The following is a 23,781-nucleotide window of genomic DNA, read 5'->3' on the forward strand; positions in this document are numbered from 1 at the left end:
TAAACTCTCTCCAAGGACACAATTTTTTTCCTGTTACAAATCTTGTTCAATATATTTTCTGTCTTTATCCAGGAAAATAGATTGAATGAAAAAAAAAATTCTTCCCCCACCCCCTCCCCACCTTTGTAAAGTATCTGTGGTGCATGTGTATCATTTTTAATTAGTTAAGCTGGAACTACTGTTTCCTAGGATTATGTTCCCTGCATAGTTGGAGGTTAGTGGGCTGCAGGAGACATTTTGCAAGGCAAAACTAATGAAGCAGCAGCAATATTCCTTTTTTCACATTTTTTAAAATTTTAATTTGTTATATATGACAGCTGGTATATTTATAAAACAAGACACAACAGCAATGAAAATTAACACTTTATAGCTACATAAGACAACATGGGGGAGTCTCACAAACATTATAAAAACTAAGAAAGATGAAATCTTGCAGAAAAAGACTGACAACAAAGTTAAATAGGCCTGTTTTCCCTAATACGTTGAGAAAGTATACAAAAAAAGCAAGGGAATCTGGCTAACACAGTCGCTATAAGAAATATCTGAGATAATCAACTTATGAAAAAGAAAAAATTATTTTAGCTCACATTTTGGAGGCTCTCTTCCATGATTGGTTGGTTCTATTTCATTTAGGTCTTCAACAGGTAGTACAGCATTACAATTGCAATATTCTTTTTTATGCCTGAAGAGTCTCTGGCTCTCAAGGTGTGTGCATGTGTATGTATGAAAGAAAGTCAGGTTTTCTTGCAGTTCACCTATCATCAAAGTTGGAGCTTGGATACAGTGAGAAAGTGCTGTGGGTATGGCCCATCCTCCCAGGTTTTAGTTTCTCCTTTTCCCACTTCACATTCTTCTTCCTTTCATGATGTGTATGTTATTTGTAGACTTCAGAATACAGAATCAGATACAGAAGGAACAGCCACCTTTAGACTGTTTAATCAGCTATATATGTGTATACAAATATATTCTATATATGTGCATGATTATCTGTTTAGGTCTTTAATGATTCTGCTTCTCTAATAAAACCCTGACTGACAATGTGTCTTTGCAGCTTCTCTGCAACCCTTGAATCTGAGTTGGCCTTGTGACTTTAGGATAAGAAAATGAGGAAGAAGTGACAGGGCCCATTTCTGAGCACTAGCCTTAAGAGGTCTTGTACATTGTCTTTCCTGAAACCCCTGGAACCATCATAGAATAATCATGGACTAGCCTATTGGAGAAGGAAGGACTCCTACAAGAATCTGAGTCCAACTGTACCCAAGAAAGATCATCTTAAAGCAGCCTATAGCTAGCTCTCCTGCCCAGATATGAATGAGTAGAGCCAAGTTCAGCAAGGCACCTGCTCAACACTCAATTGACCACAGAGGATGAATGTGCTCAGCTGAAACAAGACCCACCCAGCTGGCCTACTAGTAGATGATAAATACAGTTGTCCCAAGTCACAAGTTTTGAGGTGTTTTTTCCCATAATAATGATTAACTGTTGCATCCAATATATTAAATTTTCTTTCCTTTCTGCTGAACTATATTCATAGTAAAAGCACATAGATCATATTCAAGCTTAATAAATAATTAGAAAGTATACATCTCTGTATCTGCCATATAGGTCAAGATAAATGGCACCACCAGCATGAAAGAGGCTGCCCACTATCCCTACTCTTTGTCATTTCTTACTTACTAATTCCATCCATCCCATTCTCCTGACCTTTGAGATAATCATTCCCTTGCTTTTCTGTATACTTTCTCAACATATTAGGGAAAACAGGCCTATTTAGCTTTATTGTCAGCCTTTCTCTGCATAATTTCTTTCTTGTCTAGTTTTAATATTTTTAAGATTCCCACATGTTGTCTTATGTACCTATAATGTGTTCATTTTCATTGCTATTATGTCTTATTTTATAAATATATCCAAATTTATGGATGTTTGATGTATTTCCAGTTGGGACTTAGGTTAGTCAGTTTTCCATCACTATTGTGGTTTGGATCCAGAATGTCCCTGAAAAGGCTCATGTGTTGAAGATTTGGTCTCCAGTTCAGCAATGTTCAGAAGTGACTGGATCATGAAGATGCTGACTTCATCAATGGATAAATACACTGATGAATTCATAACTGAGTAGGCTGCTAGGAGGTAGGGCTCAGTTGGAGGAAGGTCACTGGAAGTAATGCCTTCGAAGGGTATGTTTTGCTCCTGGATGCTTTTTCTGTTCCCCTATGGCCATGAGATGAAAAGCTTTGCTCAGCCACACTCTCCGCCATGATGAACTGCCCACCTAGGCCCAGAAACAATGGAGCCAGCCAAATCTGAACTGAAACTCCTGAACTCAGGAGTCAAAATAAATCTTACCTTTTCCAAGCTGATTTTCTCAGGTATTCTGTCAGTGATAGAAACCTGGCTAACAAGGTCACTGTAAGAAATATCTGAAATAATCAACTTATAAAAATAAAAATTTATTTTGGCTCCGTTTTGGAGGCTCCAGTCCATGATTGGTTAGTTCTGTTTCATTTAGGTCTTCAACAAGATAGTACAGCACAGTAGTAGTACATAGAAGAACAAAACTGCTCATGTGATGGCCAGGGGAAAAAGAAGAAAGAGGAAGAGGAAGGGTCTGGGCTCACACAATCTGCTTTGAGAACATTCCCTTGATGACCTGAAGACCACCCAGTATGCCCTATCTCTTAGTTTCCACCATCTCCCAAAAGTGCCACACTGGTATATTTTACAATATGCATTTTGGGGGGACACTTCCAATCCAAAATAGCAGGACTATTACAAGGCTTTGGCTCTGTTCTTGTATATGTGTCCTGGTATACCTATGCATGAGTTTCTCTAAGGCAGTGATTCTCACATTTTTCAGTCTCAGTACCTTAAAAATAAAAAAAAAAATAAAAGTTTTAAAATTAATACATTTAAAATGAAAAACTTATTGAGTTTTGAGACATTTAAACTAAGTATTTATTGAATAATTCATGTAAAATAACATCTAATTCATTACATATTACATTTATTTCCTGAAAATCTCATAACAAATAATCACAAACTTGATGGCTTAAAACAACAGAAACTTATTCATTCACAGTTGTGGAGGCCAAAACTCCAAAATTACAGTATAATGAGTGTTGGTTCCTTCTGGAAGTTCTGAAGGACAAGCTGTTTCAAATCTCTTTCCTAACTCCTGATGGCTGTGGACAATCTTTGGTATTCCTGACTTACACACACATCATAACTTTTGTCTTCATGTGGCATTCTTCCCAAGTGTTTCTGTGTGTCTTAAGTCTCCCTCTTTTCTTGTGTAAGAACACCAGTTATTAAATTCAAGGATCACCCTAAATCCACAAAAAATTTCATCTAGAAATTTTTAATTTAACTACATCTGCAAAAATCCTACTTCTAAATAAGGTCACATTCACAGAAACAGTAGTTAGGATGTATGTTTTTTTGCAGTATACAGTTCAAACCATTACAGATATTTATACACCAATAACATATTTAAAAATGAAGTATAGCTATATTTGCCAAATAAGTTTAATGAGAAGAGAGACATTACTTTATATATTTATAAATCTCTTGCATCTAGATTCATAGAAGATAGGTGCTTATCTCTTTTTACATTCACTCTGTTATAACACGTTGTTTCAGCTGACACATGTAATAAAAAATCCAGCCTCACACAGATAATTATAGACCCTCTGAAAGGGTTTGAGAGGCTCCAAGGGTATTCAGAAGATACTTCGAGAAACACTTCTCTAAAGTATACACTCGAAAATATATGTAAAGTAGAATTTCCATGTGAATTTTCTCTCTCACTCTCTCAAATATGTGTATATGTGTATGTGTGTACACACACATATATATTTTATACTTATTAGATAACGCCATACTGCATTCCAAAATGATTGTACCAATTTACTGTTCCACTAGCAGCACAGAGAGATTTTTTTGCTCTATATGCTTAATGATATCTGGTAGTGCTATACTTGAAAATTTTTGCCTTTTTAGGGATATGTGATCTATATCACATTACTGTTTTAATCTTATTCATTCTGTTTTGCTAGTTCCTTTGTATCACCATTTTATGTAGGAAAAAAAACTGAGAGCTTTTAAAAGAGCAAGGTTACTTGCTCAAGGTCACAGTTAGTAAATAGAACCCACATTTGCTATTTTCAAATTCAGTCTTATTTCCACTCCCCAACACTAATAATGCTTCTGTTACTGGCCTGGTTCTCAAGATCTGTTTGCCCAAATTGCCTCCCAGCAGCTAAGGACTTTGACTTCAGGTATATTCTACTTCTTTCCCCCACCGTAGAGAATATGGGTGCCCCAGACCAAGAAGCAGCCCAACTTCACTGACTTTTCAACCTCCCAACCCTCACTTCCCTGCCTGACTCCAATCTATCTACTGCTATTTCCTTCTCATAAAATCTTCTACTCAAACCTCTCATGACTGGAGCCCACAGTGGTCATTTATTTAAATAATAATTATACCTAATTCGTGTAAAATGCATGAGAAAATGTATAATGCACTGTTAAGAAATAGCACACGTTAGGTACAATTATTAACATTACCTTCTATTAATTTATAAGCACTCCAACACAAACCAGTGGTATAATCATATGTCACTTTACTCAACTTTTTTGATCCTTAAGGTCCTTATCAGAAATATATCCTTAATAACTAACTAGTTTGGGTTATTTGAAAAGTGGAATGTGCTTGATGATAGGTATGCTCAATAAATGATTATTTTTATTTTTAAAAAGCTTATCTAATGCTTGCCATGTGCCAACCACTCTTTCAGGTGCTTTTTTCAAATAATGAAATCTTATAATAATCCTCTATAGTAGGTACTATCATTATTCTCATTTAACAGATACAAAGACTGAGGCTGAGTGTTTAAGCAACCGGCCCAAGGTTAGATGGCCAGGAGGTAGAGAGCAAGAATTAGAACCCTCGCAGTCTGCAGTCTTTGCCAGGCTACGTCCTTAAAACATTAATTATTACTTATAGGAAAACTCTGCAAATTGCAAAGCGCTCTACTACCAGTCTCAGAGCTTCACTCAGAGCTTCCCTGACACTCAAAACCTAGTAGCACATAATTACTTGTTTCCTGAAAGTTCAGTGGTACCCCGATCGGCACCTCCAACGCAATGGTCGGCCCCACGCCCTCTCTTGGCCCCGCCCCACCCGTTTACTACGATGGCCCCGCCCCTCGTCCCGAGTTGCAGCGGAGGCACCGCGGACGCCTCCTGGGCTTCCACGTACACACTCCACTGCCTTTCCTCCGTTGAGAACACATCCGGGTCGCTGGAGCAGGTGCCTTAGGCCCCGCCCCTTCCCTTCAAGCCCTTACTCCCATTTCCGGCCGTCTCAGGCCTTTTCCGCTGTTTCTCTGAAGGCTTTCTCCTTACTCTCCGGGTGGTTCTTTGACCGTGGCCCAGCCCCTTCGCGCCCCTCTTCCGAATCCGGCGGCTTGCTGTCACCCCACACCTCCCTGGTACTCGAGACGGATCTTGCGTGCGTCCTCTCAGGGCGCCTCGGACTGAGGCCTGCGGCGCGCGGTGACTCCGCGCAGACCTGACCCCGCGTCTCAGCGCAGCTCCGTCGAGGCCGCCGCCGTCTCGGGATGCCACGGCCGGGGTCTGCGCAACGCTGGGCGGCTGCCGCGGGCAGTTGGGGCTGCTGGCTTCTCGCGCTGCTACTGCTGCTGGTTACGGGGCCCGGCGGCGCCTCCGAAATTACCTTCGAGCTGCCGGACAACGCCAAGCAGTGCTTCTACGAGGACATAGCACAGGGCACCAAGTGCACCCTCGAGTTCCAGGTACCACGGGCCTCAGAGGCCCCGCGCCCCACTCGCCGCGGCTCCTGGGTCGCGACTGTAACCTGCAGGGGTGCCTCCCTCCTGTCCGCGTTTCTCCGTTCTTTGACTAGTTCAAGAATCACCTCTAGGTAGCTGATGCAGGGCATTTGGCTTTCCTTTTCTAAACCTTGGACAGGAGACATTTAAGACCGGATATTAAGATATGTGAATTCCAGAAATGCTTCTGCTAGCTGTGACTTTTTTTGCCTATTCTTCTGTGTCCTTCATTTTAAAGCCTATTGAACTTTCTTTCGCCCACTCTAATTTACACCTCCACTTTAATCGGATTTGAGGTGCTGCCAGTATTTATTTCATTGTTTTTCAGTTTTTCCGGTGATATTAGGATTCTTGGTTAAGCATTTCTCTCATTGTAAGAACTCCATTAGAAGCATCCGCAAAAGGTGTAGAAAAAAATGGTAATAAATTAGAGGCCCCTTCTCATCTTTGGGATTGTGTTTTAAAAAAAAAAAAAAAGGAACTTTAGTCAACAGAATGTGATGTCTTTAGTTGAGTAGAACTATCTAATGTTTCAATTTTCACTCATCATTTAGCATTTTAGCAGCTATTGAGGGTTAAGTCCTGGTGATAAAGAAATGACTTAGGATTGCTGCCATCATTTTTTCATTCCCCTCTCATCCTACCCTTTTTAATTAGTACCTGCCTATTCACAAACCTGGTTTTTGGTGTTGGTGTTGTTGTTGCTGTGGTGGTACTGGGGATTGAACCCAGTGGCACTCTATTCCTGAGCTACATCCCCCTCCTTTTTTATTTTTTATTTTGAAACAGGGTCTTACTAAGTTTCCCAAGCTGTGGCCTGGAACTTGGCAATTTTCCTGCTTCGCAAGTTTGAATTACAGGCTTGTGCCCCTGTGCCCCGTTTAGTATATTTTAAGAGCAGGAAATAAGGAATTTGTGATCTAGTCTTTGGAATCATGGAAGGCTCCTTTAGAAAATAATTTTAATGGTGAACTTTTAAGAATGAGTTGTAAATACTTTGATAAGAGAGATGGAAATAACTTATGATAGGAGTGAACCTAGAGAATTTGAGAACCACAGAGAGGTCATTATAGTCAGGAATAAAGAGCCAGAGGAAGGGAGTTCAGCAGGGGCCTGAACATGTAGAGCCTTGCTGGTCATGTTGGGTTTTTTAGTTTTACTTAGCAATATGAGATGCCATCAGAGGGTTTTAAGTAGTTCAGTGATGTTGAGGTAGGATAGAGGAATGAAAATATGATCAACATAGGATGCATGGATTATAACTTAAGTAAGGTAGAAAGGGTGGGTAAGGTGTTTCAGAGAAGACCTGTAAGGCTAATGAGGAGACTGTGATGTCCAGGCAAGAACTGATAGTGGCTTAGATTAGAGTGGTAGCAGTGGGGAAGGAGTAAAATGAAAGGATTGGAGATAATGTAATAATAGGTAAAATCAGTAGGACTTGGTAATGATTTGGCTATAGTGCTTGAGGGAGAAGAGGCTAAGGATAACTCTTAGGCTTGCTTCACTTTATGGATTAAGACCAGGAGACAAAAAAGAAGATAGCAGGAATTGTACTATAAGTGTAAGCTAAAATTTCCTTTATTTTGAATTTAATAAACATTTCTTGAATGCATATATGTATAGATGTTGTCTATATGTTGAGGATGCTATAAGAGCTAACAAATTAGCATCTGTTATGTGTATATAGTATGCCAAGTGTTAAGGTGTATTTGTTAATTCTCAAGAAATCTTTTTTTTTTTTTTTTGGAGGGGTTACCAGGAATTGAACTCCGGGGCACTCAACCACTGAGCCACATCCCAGGCCTAGTTTGTATTTTATTTAGAGACAAGGTCTCACTGAGTTGCTTAGTGCCTCACTAAATTGCTGAGGCTGGCTTTGTTTTGGGGTTTTTTTTGTTTGTTTGTTTGTTTGTTTTGTGGTGCTGGGGATTGAACCCAGGGCCTTGTGCACGCAAGGCAAGCACTGTACCAACAGAGCTATATCCCCAGCCTCCCCTGAGGCTGGCTTTGAACTCATGATCCTCCTGTCTCAGCCTTCTGAGCTGCTGGGATTACAGGTGTGTGCCACCACATCCAGCAGGACATCTTGATGTGAAATAGAGTTTTTATTCTTGTTTTATTGGTGAGACTCAGGCATAGATTGGATAAGACCCAAAGTCACCAAACTTAAAAGCAACAGAATCAATTGTACAATCCCAAGTTAAACTTTTAACTATTTTATTATATTACCTCACAAAGATAAGAGTTACTTTTTTAATATTTTATTTATTTTTTGGTTTTTGGCAGACACAACATCTTTGTTTGTATGTGGTGCTGAGGATCGAACCCTGGCCACACGCATGCCAGGCGAGTGCGCTACCGCTTGAACCACATGCCCAGCCCCAATAAGAGTTACTTTGACCTCAAAGAGCTTTCATAGACAATTAGAGTTATATAAATGCCAAAATAAAAGTGTGGCAGAGAGCAGAAGGAACATCAAGGGAAATTTAAATGAGGAGCTGATGTTTGGCTAAGTCTACAGGGATAAATAGAATTTAAATGCTCTATGATATGACAGAGGAAGGAGAAAGGGGCACTCTAGGCAGATGTATTTCTGAGAGTTCTAGCAGACCTGAAATTAGCCTGAACTCTTACACTAAAATTTGTATGCGGTACTGCGATATACTGAATAGTAATAGTTTTGCTTTGTAAATGTGGGTCTCAGGGCTTTGTGGGTGATTTGTATCAGTTTGTCAACATTTTTTATTTTTTTATATCAACAAGATAGATGATTTGCACTGGGTTTCTTTGAGGACTGCCCCCTCCCCCGCCAAAGGCTATTATTGAGACTGTCTGCTTAGTAAGAATATGCCTGTCTATGTAACAGTATTTAAAAACCCAGCCTACATTCTATTTTGGGTTCCCTGGCAGTGAGGTATTGTTTGCACTTTAGAATAGTTCCTGATCTGAGAGAGATCTTGACTACAGACCTCACAGGGGGAAGAAAAGGAGCCCACACCTGATCTCTCCAGACAGCCTTTGGCAATGATGTTTTGTATTGTACTCTTTACCTGTAGTAAACTGTCTATTTGTAAGCATTGTCATTTGGGATCCTATAAGTATTCTTGAGTAAACAAGTGTTGTTGAAATGCCACTGTCAGTGCAGATGTGAAGCAAAAGTTCAGAGAACTTCTGGTAGTCTGGTATTTTAGGAACACAGAACGAGCAAGGTTATGAACAAAAGAGATGCCAAGGCTACAGGAGGAACAGGAGAATGGTACACCGTTAAACAGGTTTGGATTTTTGGTAGGCCATGTGAATTGTCAAAAGGTTTTTAAATGAGTACTAAGTGCAAGGACAACATAGCCCCTGCTATATTACAGCCCCAAATGGGAGTAAGGCCAAAGCAAAAAACCCAGAGTTAGGGGGAGAAGAGATTAGATTGTGGGAAAACCTTTTAGGAAATTATAACAACAGCGTATTGTGGTTAGGAATGGGACAAATTTGAAAGAGGCAGTAAGATCAAGAAATTTCTGTCATTGTTTGGACAGGTAGGAACACTTAAGTTTAGGATGATCTGCAGTTCCAATCATAGGTGACCAGAGAGGTTTAAAAAGGTACTATTAACTGGAATAGGATTATTTGTTTGTTTAAAGTGTGATGAAAGAAAGGTAGAGTAATGATCAGTTTTGATACTATACAGTTTTTATGTATGTATTTGATTACTCAGAATACAATGATTGAGGATGAATAATTGATTATATCAAAATGAAGTCATTATTTTTGCCTGGAGAAAAGATTATTAACTTTCTGGGGGCGGGATAAATGCCCAGTTGATGAGACACTTTTTTAATCTCAAAATATTTCATATGTATGTTAATGTTTACATATTTTTACAATTCCCTAAGTACATAATTTTATTATCAAATGATCCTGTAACATAGTTCAATTAGTTGTCACCTCTCTTCAGTGATGAAAGGTCACATAAATAGCAGATCTTTCTTTGAAGTCCAGATTTGACCTCTTTGTTATAAGGATGTAGAATGTAAATATTATGTTAACCAGGAGAGTTGAAGCTTAAAAACAACAAGCTTGTTCACCTAGGCTCATGGTAGTTAGGAACTCTCAAACCTAATGCCTCTTCCTCATCACTTCTTTCTAAATTAAGCGATATGTTCGATTCATATTTACTAGCACAGTTGTCTGAGTAGTTTAAAGGGCAATTTCTATAAAGCTTTAATTTAATTGAAATCTCCTTTCAAGTTTCATCCACTGATGAAAATTAAAAACTGTAAAATTGTCTTTGACAATGAAAGTCCTTTGCCCATACATAACCTTATTGCCTTCTTAACAGGAAACCTGGCTAATTTCTCAAGCTTATGAGTTGCAGTGATTTTTTTCTCTCTCTCATAGGTGATTACTGGTGGTCATTATGATGTAGATTGTCGATTAGAAGATCCTGATGGTAAAGTGTTATACAAAGAGATGAAGAAACAGTATGATAGTTTCACCTTTACAGCTTCCAAAAATGGAACATATAAGTTTTGCTTCAGCAATGAATTTTCTACTTTCACACATAAAACCGTATATTTTGATTTTCAAGTTGGAGAAGACCCACCTTTGTTTCCTAGTGAGAACCGAGTCAGTGCTCTTACCCAGGTAAATTAAAAGTTAGCAAAATAATGTTGATATGTTTAAAAGAAAGAAGTAAATTGTAACTTAATATCATGCATGAATTCATTGGTGAACATAGAATTTTGACATTTTAACACAATCTTTGAAACTTAATTCTTAAGGTAGATTAGTCATTTCACAGACAACTTCATATTTTATGTAGAAAACCAATGTTAAGATTTTTATGAACATTTAAGTGTAAAGAAAGGAAGAAGCATTAAAATAAGAGATTATTGTTATTTTTCCATTGTTGAAACAAAATATCTTGAGATAAAAGGAGGAAAGGTTTATATTAGCTCCCTGTTTCAGAGATTTCTCTCCATGGTTGCTGGCTGTACTATTTTTGGGGGGAGGGGGCATGTGGAGAGACAGAATATCATAACTGGGAGCACTTGGCAAAGCAAAGCTGCTTACTTATGGCAGCTAGGAAGCAAAGTGAAAAAGGGTAAGGGACATAGGTCCCAATATCTCCTTCAAAGGCATGTCCCGGTGACCTAACTTCCTCCCACTAAGCCCCTGTCTCCTAAAGGTTCCATCACCTCCCAGTAGCACCATAGAGTGGCAATCAAGCGTTTAGCCTATGGACTTTTGGGGAATATTTAAGATCTAAACCATTACAGTCACTAAGATAGAAACATCAATAGTAAAGGAAACTTAGGAAGGCTCCTTCTGATGCATTTTCTGTGAATACCTTGGTAGGTTGGTGTAATAGGAAGCAAAATGATGCCTAAATTAATATGTAAATATACCACACAGTAGTCTATATCATACTTACTCAAAATAAATTTGCTATAACTTAAGGTAAAATGTTGAAGATTAATTGTAAATCATCTAATAATAGTTATTTGATTTTATTTCTTAAAAAGGTTAATAAGAGAAAGATAGTGAAAGAAATTTAAAGCCAGTGAGTAGATATTGCTTAGGTGATGAGAAGTTTTATTTCCAGTTCAAATACAGTATAAGCTTAGATTATATCTAAAAGGTAACTTAATGAGTTATCAGAAGAAATTATTTGCCATGTATTTGTTAAACTCTGAGTTTAGAAATTCTATTGAGTCTCTTGCTAACATCCAGGTGATAGAGGCAGTTAGAAAAATGTATAAATTTTTATATGTGCTTTAATTCGTAAACCTAGTGTAAGCATTAACAAGATACATTCAAATGCTCTTATTTTTATAAAGTTCTCTTTAGGATTCTGTGTGAAAGGCACTTTGCTTAGTAAACTGATTTTTTCCTTGGAATTATTGTTTATAGCTTAATCTATATCTATATTTTAGTGAATTTTAACTTACATAAGAAAGTAGCTATTCTATAAACTTAAGCGGGTAAATAGGAAATGAGTGACAGTAAAGCAGTTTAGCCTCCTTTATTCGTATCACATTTTTAATCTTTGTCTCATTTTTCTACTTTCAAAAAGCTAGTAAATTTCATATAGTAGGGTTACTCATATAGCAATTATTTATACTTTAAAATTGAGAAAAATCTCAACTAATAAGTGGAAAATAAATGAATTAATTCATTCTCACCATTTGTTATCCATTAATACAATAGATCTAGAATAGGCAGGCACTGCTAAAATCATAAGATGAAAGGCTGATAAGAAACTCTATAATGGATGAATTGAACTGATATCACTTAAAACTAATGGTCATTCTCCAGTGGAGAAAAAAATCAACATTATGTGCATTGTGATCATGTGCTATAAGAAGTATACAATATTATGAGGAGTTCCCTGTTCAGAACATTACACCTAAATTCCATCAAGTCTCCAACTCCACCTGTCAATTTTCAGTAATTACAGAAGATAAGAGAACATCATGGGAATGCAATCAGCAGAATCCAGGAAGTGGGAAATACCATAGGTTCTCTACCCAGTTTCTTCAACAAATAGATAACAAGGGAAAAGAAACTAAAGGTTAAAGAAACTTTAAAAACTTATCAGCCAAATGTCTGTAGGTGTTCACCTTATTTGAACTCCAGTTTGAAAATAACTTTGAGATATTAGAGGAAATTTGAAAGCAAATTTGCATTTATTGACTTGCTAGAACTATTTTTAATTATGTGTAATGCCATTGGAGTTATTTTTGAGTTTTTTTTTTAAGTGTTATCTTTTAGAACTGAAGTGTAAAAATATTTGTAGCTGCAATGATAAAATATGTGGGATTTGCTTAAAATGATTGAAGAAAATAGGTGGGGAGAATATAGATGAAACAAGATTAGCTATGTGTTAATAATTACTGATATGGAGTTCATTGTACTATTCTTTGTACTTTTGAATATGTATGAAAATTTCCACTTTCAAAGTGTAAAAAAAAAAATCCTGCACATCTCAAAAATTAGATGAATTCATGTAACTTAGTTCCTTAATGTCTGTGATATTTCTCTACTCTGGCAGTTCTTAATCCAAATTCCTGGAGAGGATTCAGAAGGATTTTACACATTCTGAATTTGTGTCAAATCCTTGCTTTTATGTGTACTTGCCAAGTGCAGAACCCTTGAACTACATTTCATTTTGAGAATTCATAGAAAGCAAAGAAATGCTAGAAGCACCTCTTTCTCTGTCCTTAGAGGTTACTTGTTTTAGAACAGTTTTGGTAATTTTTTATTCCTAGGGACCTCAACAGATCAAGAATAACAAAAACATATGAATATTCTAATAGATAAATCCAATTTGTCAACATTATACTTTCTCACATTTTTAAAGCACCTTTAATTGAATTTTTATAATTATTCCTTTCATACTTTCATTGGTAGAACTTTAATAAATGTTTAAATTACTTTCTCATCTCTGCATACCTTAATTAGAATTAAGGCAAATTCAGATTTTTTTTTTAATTCTTAATACATGATTTGTGAAATAAATTAGTAATAAAGTACGTGTTTCATCACTGGATTACAGTTTTAAGCAATAAAAGAAATATTAAACCCTGGTATAAAAAAATTAGACACAAATATTTCAAATAACTTTGATGAACTCAATCTGTTTTTATGCTATTCTTCCTAATTCTTTGAAGAATTTGAGCTTGGAAGTCTATAGCTACCAACCTTAGCTGGTAAGTATTTCTGGTTGTTAACTTAGTATTCAGTGTACCACCTTACTAACACCACACCTGTGTTAGGGATAGACAACTGCTTCATAGTATCTCTAGGCTTACAGTTGGTCGTTGGGGGAATGAATAGAAGGGTTACATTGCCAGGACAGCTGAGGTAAAAGTGAGTGAAAGAGTGAGTGCCAGTTTATGAGATTGTTAATATAATGAGGAATTGAGATTGAAAGTTAAAATGAATATGCTAGATATGGAGTGTATAGAAAGTACTAAATATACTAACTGAAAATATTTCTCTTTAGATGGAGTCTGCCTGTGTTTCCATTCATGAAGCTCTCAAGTCTGTCATTGACTATCAGACTCATTTCCGATTGAGAGAAGCTCAAGGCCGAAGTCGAGCAGAAGATCTAAATACAAGAGTGGCCTATTGGTCAGTAGGGGAAGCCCTCATTCTTCTGGTGGTTAGCATAGGGCAGGTATTTCTTCTGAAAAGCTTTTTCTCAGATAAAAGAACCACCACAACTCGTGTTGGATCATAACTACTTTTTAAGAATTGATGCACCATTGCCACTGTAATATTGCTGTCCTCTAATTTTAGGTACTGAAGAACTTAATATTGGCAACATTTAAAAATTTTACTCATGCAATTGTTGGGAGAGATGTACAATGCATATCCCCAAACTGTGGAAAGGACACCTTTTTTAATTTGTAAAGATGGAAAAACTTTGGAACTTACTTTGGGCTATTCATGTTAAATACTCAACACCAATGACCTACTTTTTTTTCTTGGTTGTTTGTATCTACTCTTCACACACTAAACTTTGATATTTTGATTCCTTTTAGCCATTTAAAAGTACTTTTCTTATAGGTAGTTGATATTTTAAAAACCTTAAATTTAATCTCTACATGTGTTATGGAGGGAGAAAACTGCCTTTAAATTGTTTATAGTGAATAAAGTTGTTTTTAAGAAAACCAAATGTGATTAACTGTAGCCCAAGCCCTATTCTGCACTGCTTAATTTTATGGGGGGAAAAATCTACCATAGAAATGTTAGTTAACATTGATACAATTTTTAATTGATATATCATGGTATAATTTATTTCTCACTAGCTTGTAAAAATATCAGATTTTTGTTTTGGGGTTTATTCTGTGATTTATAACTAGCTCTATATATGGTTTTCTTTTTTATATAAAGGCATTCTTACACTGCAGACAGTGGTTTCTATAGCAAAATAGAGTTTATTTTAAAAATGAGAATGTTGTAATGGTAGAATAATTTGAGACACTACAGTGGGGGCAAATGAAACAGGAAAATTTGTAGTGCGTTATCTGCACTCATTACATTTCCAGTGCTTTTACTAAGAAAAAAGTTTAATTGACTAGTACCTACCCTTTTGTGGCTTTAATGTCTTCAAGTCATTTCCAGCTTAAATTGACAATTGTAATTTAGTATCACATAAGTGCCATATATTTTATCCTCATAGGTGTGATGCACTGAAAAGTTAGGTTTTTTTTTTTTTCTATCTTTGCTTTCATTTTTGTCTTACACATTTTGTTTCTATAATCTCTGGTTAGCAACCCTAGAATGATTTAAAAATTGAGAATGCTATGTGTGTGTTCTATTTAATAATTTTTATTGATCTTCATTTAATGAGAAATAGCTCATTCTTTACAATATAGGTTTTAGACTGTTTGTATCTTATAACATGTATGGATTAAGCTTATTGAAATAAAGACTTTTTTCCAAATATTTCAGAATAGAATACAAGACAATGCAAAATTGTGTAGCTATTTAAGGATTTTCTGGTGTTTAAAAAACAAAAATTGCAATTGTTTTTCTTCTGTGCCTCCCTTCTTCACCCAAAGTGATAACTACTAAACAAGACTGTCATATTGTAGACTTTGATATGTGATACCATAGAACATTGATTGAATAACAGTTCTAGTCACTTAACCATTACTGACTAGATGCTACTCTTAATTCTAAGATGACTTAAAATGCATATATATATATACACACACACATATAAATACTTATATATGTATATAAGTATATATAAGTATATATATATATACACACACACATATAAATACTTATATATGTATATAAGTATATATATAAGTATATATATATATACACACACACACTTCTGCATGTAAGAACAAAATGAAGTTATCATGCTTGCTAATATCAGATGTCACAGTGTAGCAAGGGGTGAACATGTTTTCAACCCTTTAATATTCTTAAAAGACCAAGTAGCTATTCCTTAAACAAAATTTATCAATGGATTAAGAAGAGAAGTTTTGCAGATTTATTTTTATTCCGGTTCTTGTGTCAAAGTCGTCCTTCAGCTTTATAAGCATCCCTTCATGTTTAGATATAGAAGTTTTGAGCACTAATGTTAATGTGATTGATAAGTATGGATATATATAAAATGACATTTTCTGGTTGCCCATGGACTCTATTGGCTTTGACACTTACACCATAATTAAACAGAGTCAGGTATAGATCTTGCCAAGTTTGGCATAGATAGTGCACTCATTTAACCTGTGCCTCTCCGAACTTCATGATATCAGACTATCATCACCATTTTTGATGGAACTATTGAGATATATTAAAGTTTTTGAAATCACCCCTGTTATCTTGTTGAAAATAGTTGAGTCTTAGTCTAATCTCTCCGTAGCTGGCTAAATTTTGACAGCTATCTAATTAACTGGGTATGTAAATATAAATTTAAAAATACTTACCCAAGACATAAATGCTAAATAACATTTTATTTTCTTCCTCCTACTACATAGTCTGCAGCTCATTTTTTTTCTTTAATTCTTTCATAATTTGTTGCAGCAGTTTGAATTTCCCAAATATTTATGTTTGGACATATGACTCAGAATACATATTTGAATATGATAGTTGTATATATTTTTAAAGTAGAATAAATAATGGGAAGCGACTTGATACACAGGTTTATACTAAAATTTCAACTGAGCGAAGATACATTTTAAAATGTTACTTTATTCTGTACATTCTTTTTTCTATTAAAGAAACATGGTTTTTGGTTTACAGCTTTCATCTGGGCTTGATGATAATCAGTTTTGAAAATACAATGGATTGAAAAGCAGTTTTATTCTTTGAAAGATTTCATTGAAATGTCTGTACTATCCGTTTTCTTTTGGTTTGTAAACATATATAGCATTTATAGTTGAATAGGACAAATCGGACCCTATGAATTTTGTTTTCAAAAATTAAATTAATATATAAATAATTCAAAGGGGTTTTTCATTTACTTTTTAAAAGAAAAAAATAATTTCTCTAAGTTAACAGATGTTGGATCCACGGAATTGCACCCATCATTTTCTCATAGAATAAAAGAATCTTTCAGCAAACTGACTTCACTTGTTTCTGTCAGGATTTAAATCTTTCTAAAGCTCCTTATAAACACACACTTTGGAGTAGTTCTGTAACAAGAGTAATCATTTATTTGGTATTTCATTAAGCTCTCTGAGGGACTAACCAAGAAAGACAGTTAAAGATGCACATTGCCTCATTTTGTATCTACTCTTTGCATTTCTTATTGAAAGTCTATATGGGTGAAAGACACAGGCCATCAATTGCTCTGAAAGATTCTTAAATTTTTAAGTAAATTAAGTTGTATAACATCCAGGAGCATTTATTATGTTTTTCCCCCTTTTCCTTTATAATGCAACCAGGTGAAAATATCTGGTTCCTAGGCACAGCTCTGCAAAAATAGCAAGGAAATGATAGTAAATATAGGTTAACATTTGTTGAATGCTTACCCTGGGCTAGGTGCTACACTAAGTATTTTACTTACTTATACATTTCCTTTTTGCACTAATCTTATGAATTAGTATATCAAGAATCTGAGACATAGATGTTACAAAATCTCATATTACACAGATATTAGCAGAGTCTGAAATGAACCTTAGTTCATTAGTCAGTCTCCAGAGCCCTTCTTTCTCAGCCCCTATACAGGATTGCCTAAATACCAATTTGGATAAATCTGTCATAGAGGTTCAGTGCTTAGGAGTTGAATCATGATTGTATGAACTTGCACAAGTGATTTTATCAACTGTTTCCATGTTTTCATCTGCTTCAGTATAATAAGAATGAAATATATTTATTAAACATATAGGATGGATGTCTCACACAAGCACTGTGTAACTATCTGAGTAACTATCTTTCTCATCAGTCCAATTCTAAAGCTTCAGTTATTTTTTTTTAATATTTATTTACTTTTTAGTTTTCAGCAGACACAACATCCTTGTATGTGGTATTGAGGATTGAACCCTGGCCGCACGCCAAGCGAGCGCGTTACCGCTTGAGCCACATCCCCAGCCTTCAGTTATGTTCTTAATGTGGCATCTATTTATATGGTTCTTAATCTGTGACACTAAATCCCCAGCCTTCAGTTATGTTCTTAATGTGGCATCTATTTATATGGTTCTTAATCTGTGACACTAATATGAAAGTGTTTAGATGTTTATCACCAACATAGTCTGCTAGAAGTTTAAAAAATGAAGATAGTCTGACCTTTAGGAACATAACTTGGGTTATGTTAGGTTAGCTGTGTGAACAACTAATATAACTAAAGTATTAGAGCAGAATGGACTTTAGGGGTCCAAGGTATTTCAAAGCTTCTAGAGGAAGAAGAGAATAGATAGATCAAAAGACTTATTCTTTAATGAGTTTAACTTCACATTCCACAAGGGACACCAATGGTTGTGTGGCTATGCCAGTCCATGAGCTGTTTAATTTCTTATTTATTCATGGAGTATTATCCAGTTCCTGTTACTACAGATTGGAAAGCTTATTAACAACAATGGAGGTGATGTTTGATCTCTTAAGTAACTTCATCTTGGAATCCATATTCTGGAGGAAAATACAGGGATGTTATTCTGTGTTTCAGTCCACATTTTTCTATCCACAGATAGTATCATTAGGAATCATTTTTTTCTTTTTCCTTTTTTTTTTTTTTTTTTTTTTTTTTGTAGTGCTGGAGATTGAACCCAGGGCCTTGTGCATGCAAGGCAAGCACTCTACCAACTGAGCTATATCCCCAGCCAGGAATCAGATTTCCTCCTGAGATCCAAATTTTTTAGAAGTAGCACTTGTCTGGTATAATCTGTTTTCAGCACTGATAATTACTGGTGATCACTACTATTTAAAAAAGAAAAGGCACCAACGTAAGAATTTGATAATGGTTTAGAGAATAAAATTTCACCACTCATTTTGGAATAGTTCAGCTCTTTTTATAGATTTTTGCAAACATTTTTAAATAAATTGATATTATATATAACAAATTTTCAAACTTTTAGAACTTTGAAATCTGTCAATACATATACAATTTAAAGAGAAAATTATGAATTACATTCATATGCAATTCTCAGGTTAAAAAATAAAATTTTATGAGTACCTTAGAAACCTGCCTATGCTTTCCTGGTGACACCTGTGAATCTAGAGATACTCATTGTTCTGGTAATGAAAATAATTTCCTTATTTTTCTATGTATTTTTTACCTGTTACGTAGTTCTCACATATTTTGTTAAAAAAATTTCCAAACCATGACAAACTCTTGCAGAGGCAAGTTAGGTATTAGCAATGTCAGATTATTCAGTGTTTCTTAATGTTTACTTCTTAACATACTTAACTTTTCATCAGCCTATAATAGTTCACTGATCAGTGTTGTCTAGACTGCACTTTTGAGTATGCTGATTGATATCTGCATTCCTTTAAAATGTTACATTCTATTTAATAAGTAGAATGTTACACATTTTATGACTCTGTCAACATTGAGAGTCATTTGTTGTATTAGCTAACTTTGTCTTACTTGTGTACCTGAAACTGGGTGTTTTAAAAGAAGTTTATTTAGCTCACAGTTTTGAAGGTTTAAAGATCCAGATTAAATAATCATACTTGAGAAACCGTTGCTGGAGTATTTGTCAGAGGGATAAATCATACTGAGAGACAGGAAGCCAGACATCAAAGAGAAGACAATCTTGCTTTTTATTATTTTTATAATAGCCCATTCTTGCTAGAACTAACAGGAGTCCCACAAAAACTATCTTATCTCCAGTTCAGTGCACCCAATGGCCCAATTACTCAGTAACCCACCTCTTAAAAGATTCTGCCCCATGATAGACCAAGCACATCCAAACTGTGGCATTCATGTTTGTGCTGTGGCTGTGATTTGTTTTCTTCACTGGTAGTAGTCCATCTTAGTAATATACCAAGCTTATATGTGTCTTCTACTGTAATGGCATTTGTATTGTTCCCAAGTTTTTTACTATTATGAACAAAGCCACTGTGAACATCCTTGTATATAAGTTCTATTGTACATGCATAGGACCTTGAGAATACATCTAGGAATGGAATGGATGGATATGTGTTTCTTCAACTTTACTAAGTAATACCTAACTTTTCCAAAATAGTTATATGTCAATATTTGCACAACTAGTGTTAGAAAATTCCACATTTGGTATTGTCAGACTATAAAACTTAAAAAAAAATCCTCTGGACATGTAATGGGTAAATTCCTGATCTGAACATCTGAAATGCACTATCACTCAAACGCTTATTAATTTTGAGACATTTCAGATTTCTGATTAAAGATTTGTAAATAGTAAAACCTATTCAAATATTTCAAAATTCAAGAAATTCCCAAGTCTGAAATACTTCTGGACCCAAGCATTGCAAATGATGAATATTTAACATGTAACTCCTTATTTAATTTGCATTTCTTTGAATTAAGTATCTCCACATCCTTTGGATTTTCTCTCTAGACAAATCCTGTCCAAACCATTTGGCCATTTTTAAAAATTAGATAGCTTGAATTTTATTTGGAATGTTATTGGTAAAAACAAGTCTTTCTAGACCTTGTTCTTCAAGATTTTGACTACCAGCAGTCCTTTGCAGTTTTGTACAAATTCTACCATTAGTACATCAACTTTCAACTAAAGAATATAAATCTGTTAAGATTATGATTGGAATATATTTGGTCTGTGAACAATTTTCAGTTTATAATAGTGCATTTTCTGGTGAACTAATGTGTAATCATTCCAGAGTTAAAGTCTTTCTTAAATTCCGATAAAGTTTTATGATTTTCTTCATAGAAGAAGTTCATGTATTTCATTAAATCAATCTTGTTTTCTTAATTCTTCATATTTTTTGATGCTGTTATAAATGTTATCTTGCCCTTACTTTTTTTACCCCTCTGTCCTGCTAGGAATGGAACTTATGGCCTTGTACATGCTAAGCAAGCACTCTACCACTGAGCTATACCCCACAGCCTTTTTTAAAAATTTCTTTTAAATTTTGAGACAAGGTCTCACTAAGTTGACCAAGCTGACCTCAAACATGTTATCTTCCTGATCTATCTTCCTGAGTAGCTGAGATTACAGGTTATGGCACCATATTTGGCTTAAAAATGGTATCTTTTAAGTTTTTTATTTTTGTTGTTGATATATTTAAATACAGTTTTTTAATTGACTTTACTATTCAGCAACCTTGCCAAATTCTCTTACAGATTCTAGTAATTTATCTGTAGATTCCTTTGACTTTATATATAAAAGTGTGTTTCATCTACAAGTAGTAACGAATTTATTCGTCTTTCTGTTCTCGCATCTTTTTTTCTTGTGAAATTTCATTTGCAGGGACCTCCAGCACAATATTGAATAGAACTGATTTTAATAAGCATGCCTGTTTTCCTTCTATTCTCTGAGAATGCTTTTAAGTTATCCTGTAAGCAAGCATTTTAAAATCTTTTTATTAAATTTAGAAATGTCTCTTCTACGTTTGAGAAGTTTTTTAATCATCATAAGTCAGGTTGAGTTTCATCAAAACTTCTTACTATATATTTTGAGAAAAATCATGTTTTTTCTGCCTTTATTCTTTTAATGGGGCCAGTTATATAAATTGGCTTCCTACTATTAAACCAACTGTGTTAAGTCAGCTTTTTGTTGCTGACCAAAATATCCCATTAAAAACAACTTAGAGAGGGCTGGGGATGTGGCTCAGGCGGTAGCGTGCTCGCCTGGCATGCGTGCGGCCCGGGTTGGATCCTCAGCACCACATACAAAGATGTTGTATCCGCCGAGAACTAAAAAATAAATATTAAAAATTCTCTCTCTCTCTCTCTCTCTCTCTCTCTCTCTCTCTCTCTCTCTCTTTAAAAAAAAAAAAAACAACAACTTAGAGGAAAAAACATTTATTTTGACTTATGGTTTCAGATGTTTAGTCCATAGTCTGCTGGCTTTATTCATTATTCTGAACCTAAGGTGAGGTGAAGTATTATGATAAAAGGGCACAGCAGAGGAAAGCTGCTCACCTCCCAGTAACAGGGAAGCAGAGAGAAGGAGGAGCCAGGGAACAACACATAATTTCCAAGGGCCATGTACCCAGTGACCTAACTTCCTCCAACCATGACCTGACTGCCTAATTACCACCTGGTTAGCCCATTCAATTAGGGTGGACTGATTAGGTTATGGTTGTCATAATCTAATTTCATTTTCTGCACTAACAAAGCAGCCAACCTCTTCCTGGAGTAAAACCAACCTAATATGATATGGTTTGTTTGTTTTTACTATTTGGATTTAATTTAAGATTTTTTGCTTAATATCAAGGTTGTAATTGTCTTGCAAAATGAGTCAGAAACTGGCTTTCTTTCTATTTAACAGAAGAACTTCTATATGATTTGTATTACCTCTTACTTGAATGCTTAAAGTGAAGTGTTGTTTGGGCCTCATGTTTTCTTTGAGGTGCTGATTTCATTTTCTTTTATCATTAGAGTTCACATTTTTTTGTTTCTTCTATAATATTGATAAATTGAATGTTCCTAAAAAGTCTTTTCATTTCAATAATCTGTATTTTAAAATTTATTAGTGATGCCAGAGACAGGAACGGAAACTTTAACTCAGTGCTGGTAAAAACAGAATCAAATCTAGTGAGCACAAATATACAAGACTAAGCTTTAATTCGACGGGGTAGGGGCAGACATCCCTGAATGGAAGAGGAGTCAAAACTGCCCCTGAGCAAAAGAACAAGTCAGTCTCTTTTAATGTAGCTGGGAAGGGTGAAGAAGGGTCTGACATTTTTACGATAATTCAAGAGTTTCTTGTGGGAGACTTGTAACCCTCTGATATTACCTTACACCTGGAGTTTATGATTGATCTGATTAAGAATAAAGGATTGGGACAAGGCATATGTTGTAAAAGTGGAAGTTGAGGTTACAGCATGAAAGATTTTAACAAATTAACATTATGAATTAAGGCCCGAGAATTTATGGTATCAGCTGGTGTCATTCTATATCTGGTGTTTATGGTTGGTCTCATTAAGACCAGTAGGGGTAGGGAAAGCATGTTAACAGTACTAATTTTGCCAACCATGAAAGTGGGATGTCTTTCCATCTTCTAGTATCTTCTTCAATTTCTTTTTTCAGTGTTCTGTTTTTCATTGTAAAGATCTTTTACCTCCCTGTTTAGATTTATTCCTAGGTGTGTGTTTTTGTTGTTGTTTTTGTTTTGTTTTGGTTTTGGTTTTTGGTGTTTTTTTTTTTTTTTGAGACTCTTGTAAATGGGATTGTTTTTCTGATTTCTTTCTCATTTTTGTTTTTGAGACTATTGTGAATGAGGTTGTTTTCCTGGTTTCTTTCTCAGCAGATGCATTATTTTTGTATAGGAGAGTTATTGGTTTTTTATATTGGTTTTGTATCCTGCAATTATTTGTATTTTCTTTATTTTTTACTTGATCAGTCTTAACCAGTGGTTTATCATTTTATTATTTTTATAGCCAATACTTTTGTTTTTTCTTCTTTGTTATATATGTGTTTTCTGTTTCACTGATTTCAATTTTTTAAAATTTTCTAGGTTGAATTTAATTTGTCATTATGTTATTGTAGTGGATGTTTAGTTCAAATCCTTAATTTTATATTCCAATTCACATATTTAAAGTGTAGAGTTCCCTCCAAATGCTACTTTATCTCCACATTGTTTCTTATGCTATATAATAAATGACAAATAAGAGCATAATTTATTATCATAATCTCTAGGGGTCAAGGATCTAGGCATGGCTCAGCTGGGTCCTCTCTTTTGGGTCCTACCTGGCTGCAGTTAATTCACCTGAGTTTGTTTTCATCTGGAGCCCAGAATCTTCTTCTAAACCCACATAGTTGACAAAATTCAGTTCCTTACAGCTGTAGAACTGAGGCTACCAACTATTT

General features: G+C 35.2%; 1 protein-coding gene across 1 annotated transcript; it reads left to right on the forward strand.

Annotated features, from left to right (window-relative positions):
* Positions 1–5,328: 5,328 nt before the first annotated feature.
* Tmed7 (transmembrane p24 trafficking protein 7) lies at positions 5,329–16,579 on the forward strand. Its single transcript, XM_026415476.2, has 3 exons — positions 5,329–5,813; positions 10,242–10,487; positions 13,852–16,579. Exons 1-3 carry the CDS (start codon positions 5,619–5,621, stop codon positions 14,086–14,088), a joined length of 678 nt encoding a protein of 225 aa, XP_026271261.1. The 5' UTR covers positions 5,329–5,618; the 3' UTR covers positions 14,089–16,579.
* The last annotated feature ends 7,202 nt before the right edge of the window (positions 16,580–23,781 follow it).

The sequence above is a fragment of the Urocitellus parryii genome, chromosome 1, assembly GCF_045843805.1.
Source record: "Urocitellus parryii isolate mUroPar1 chromosome 1, mUroPar1.hap1, whole genome shotgun sequence".
NCBI classification, from domain to species: Eukaryota; Metazoa; Chordata; class Mammalia; order Rodentia; family Sciuridae; genus Urocitellus; species Urocitellus parryii.

Coding starts and splice junctions, on each gene's coding strand:
- Tmed7 (XM_026415476.2), top strand. CDS start 5,619: ATGCCACGGCCGGGGTCTGCGCAACGCTGGGCGGCTGCCGCGGGCAGT. Junction 5,814..10,241: donor AGTGCACCCTCGAGTTCCAG/GTACCACGGGCC, acceptor TCTCTCTCATAG/GTGATTACTGGTGGTCATTA. Junction 10,488..13,851: donor GAGTCAGTGCTCTTACCCAG/GTAAATTAAAAG, acceptor ATTTCTCTTTAG/ATGGAGTCTGCCTGTGTTTC.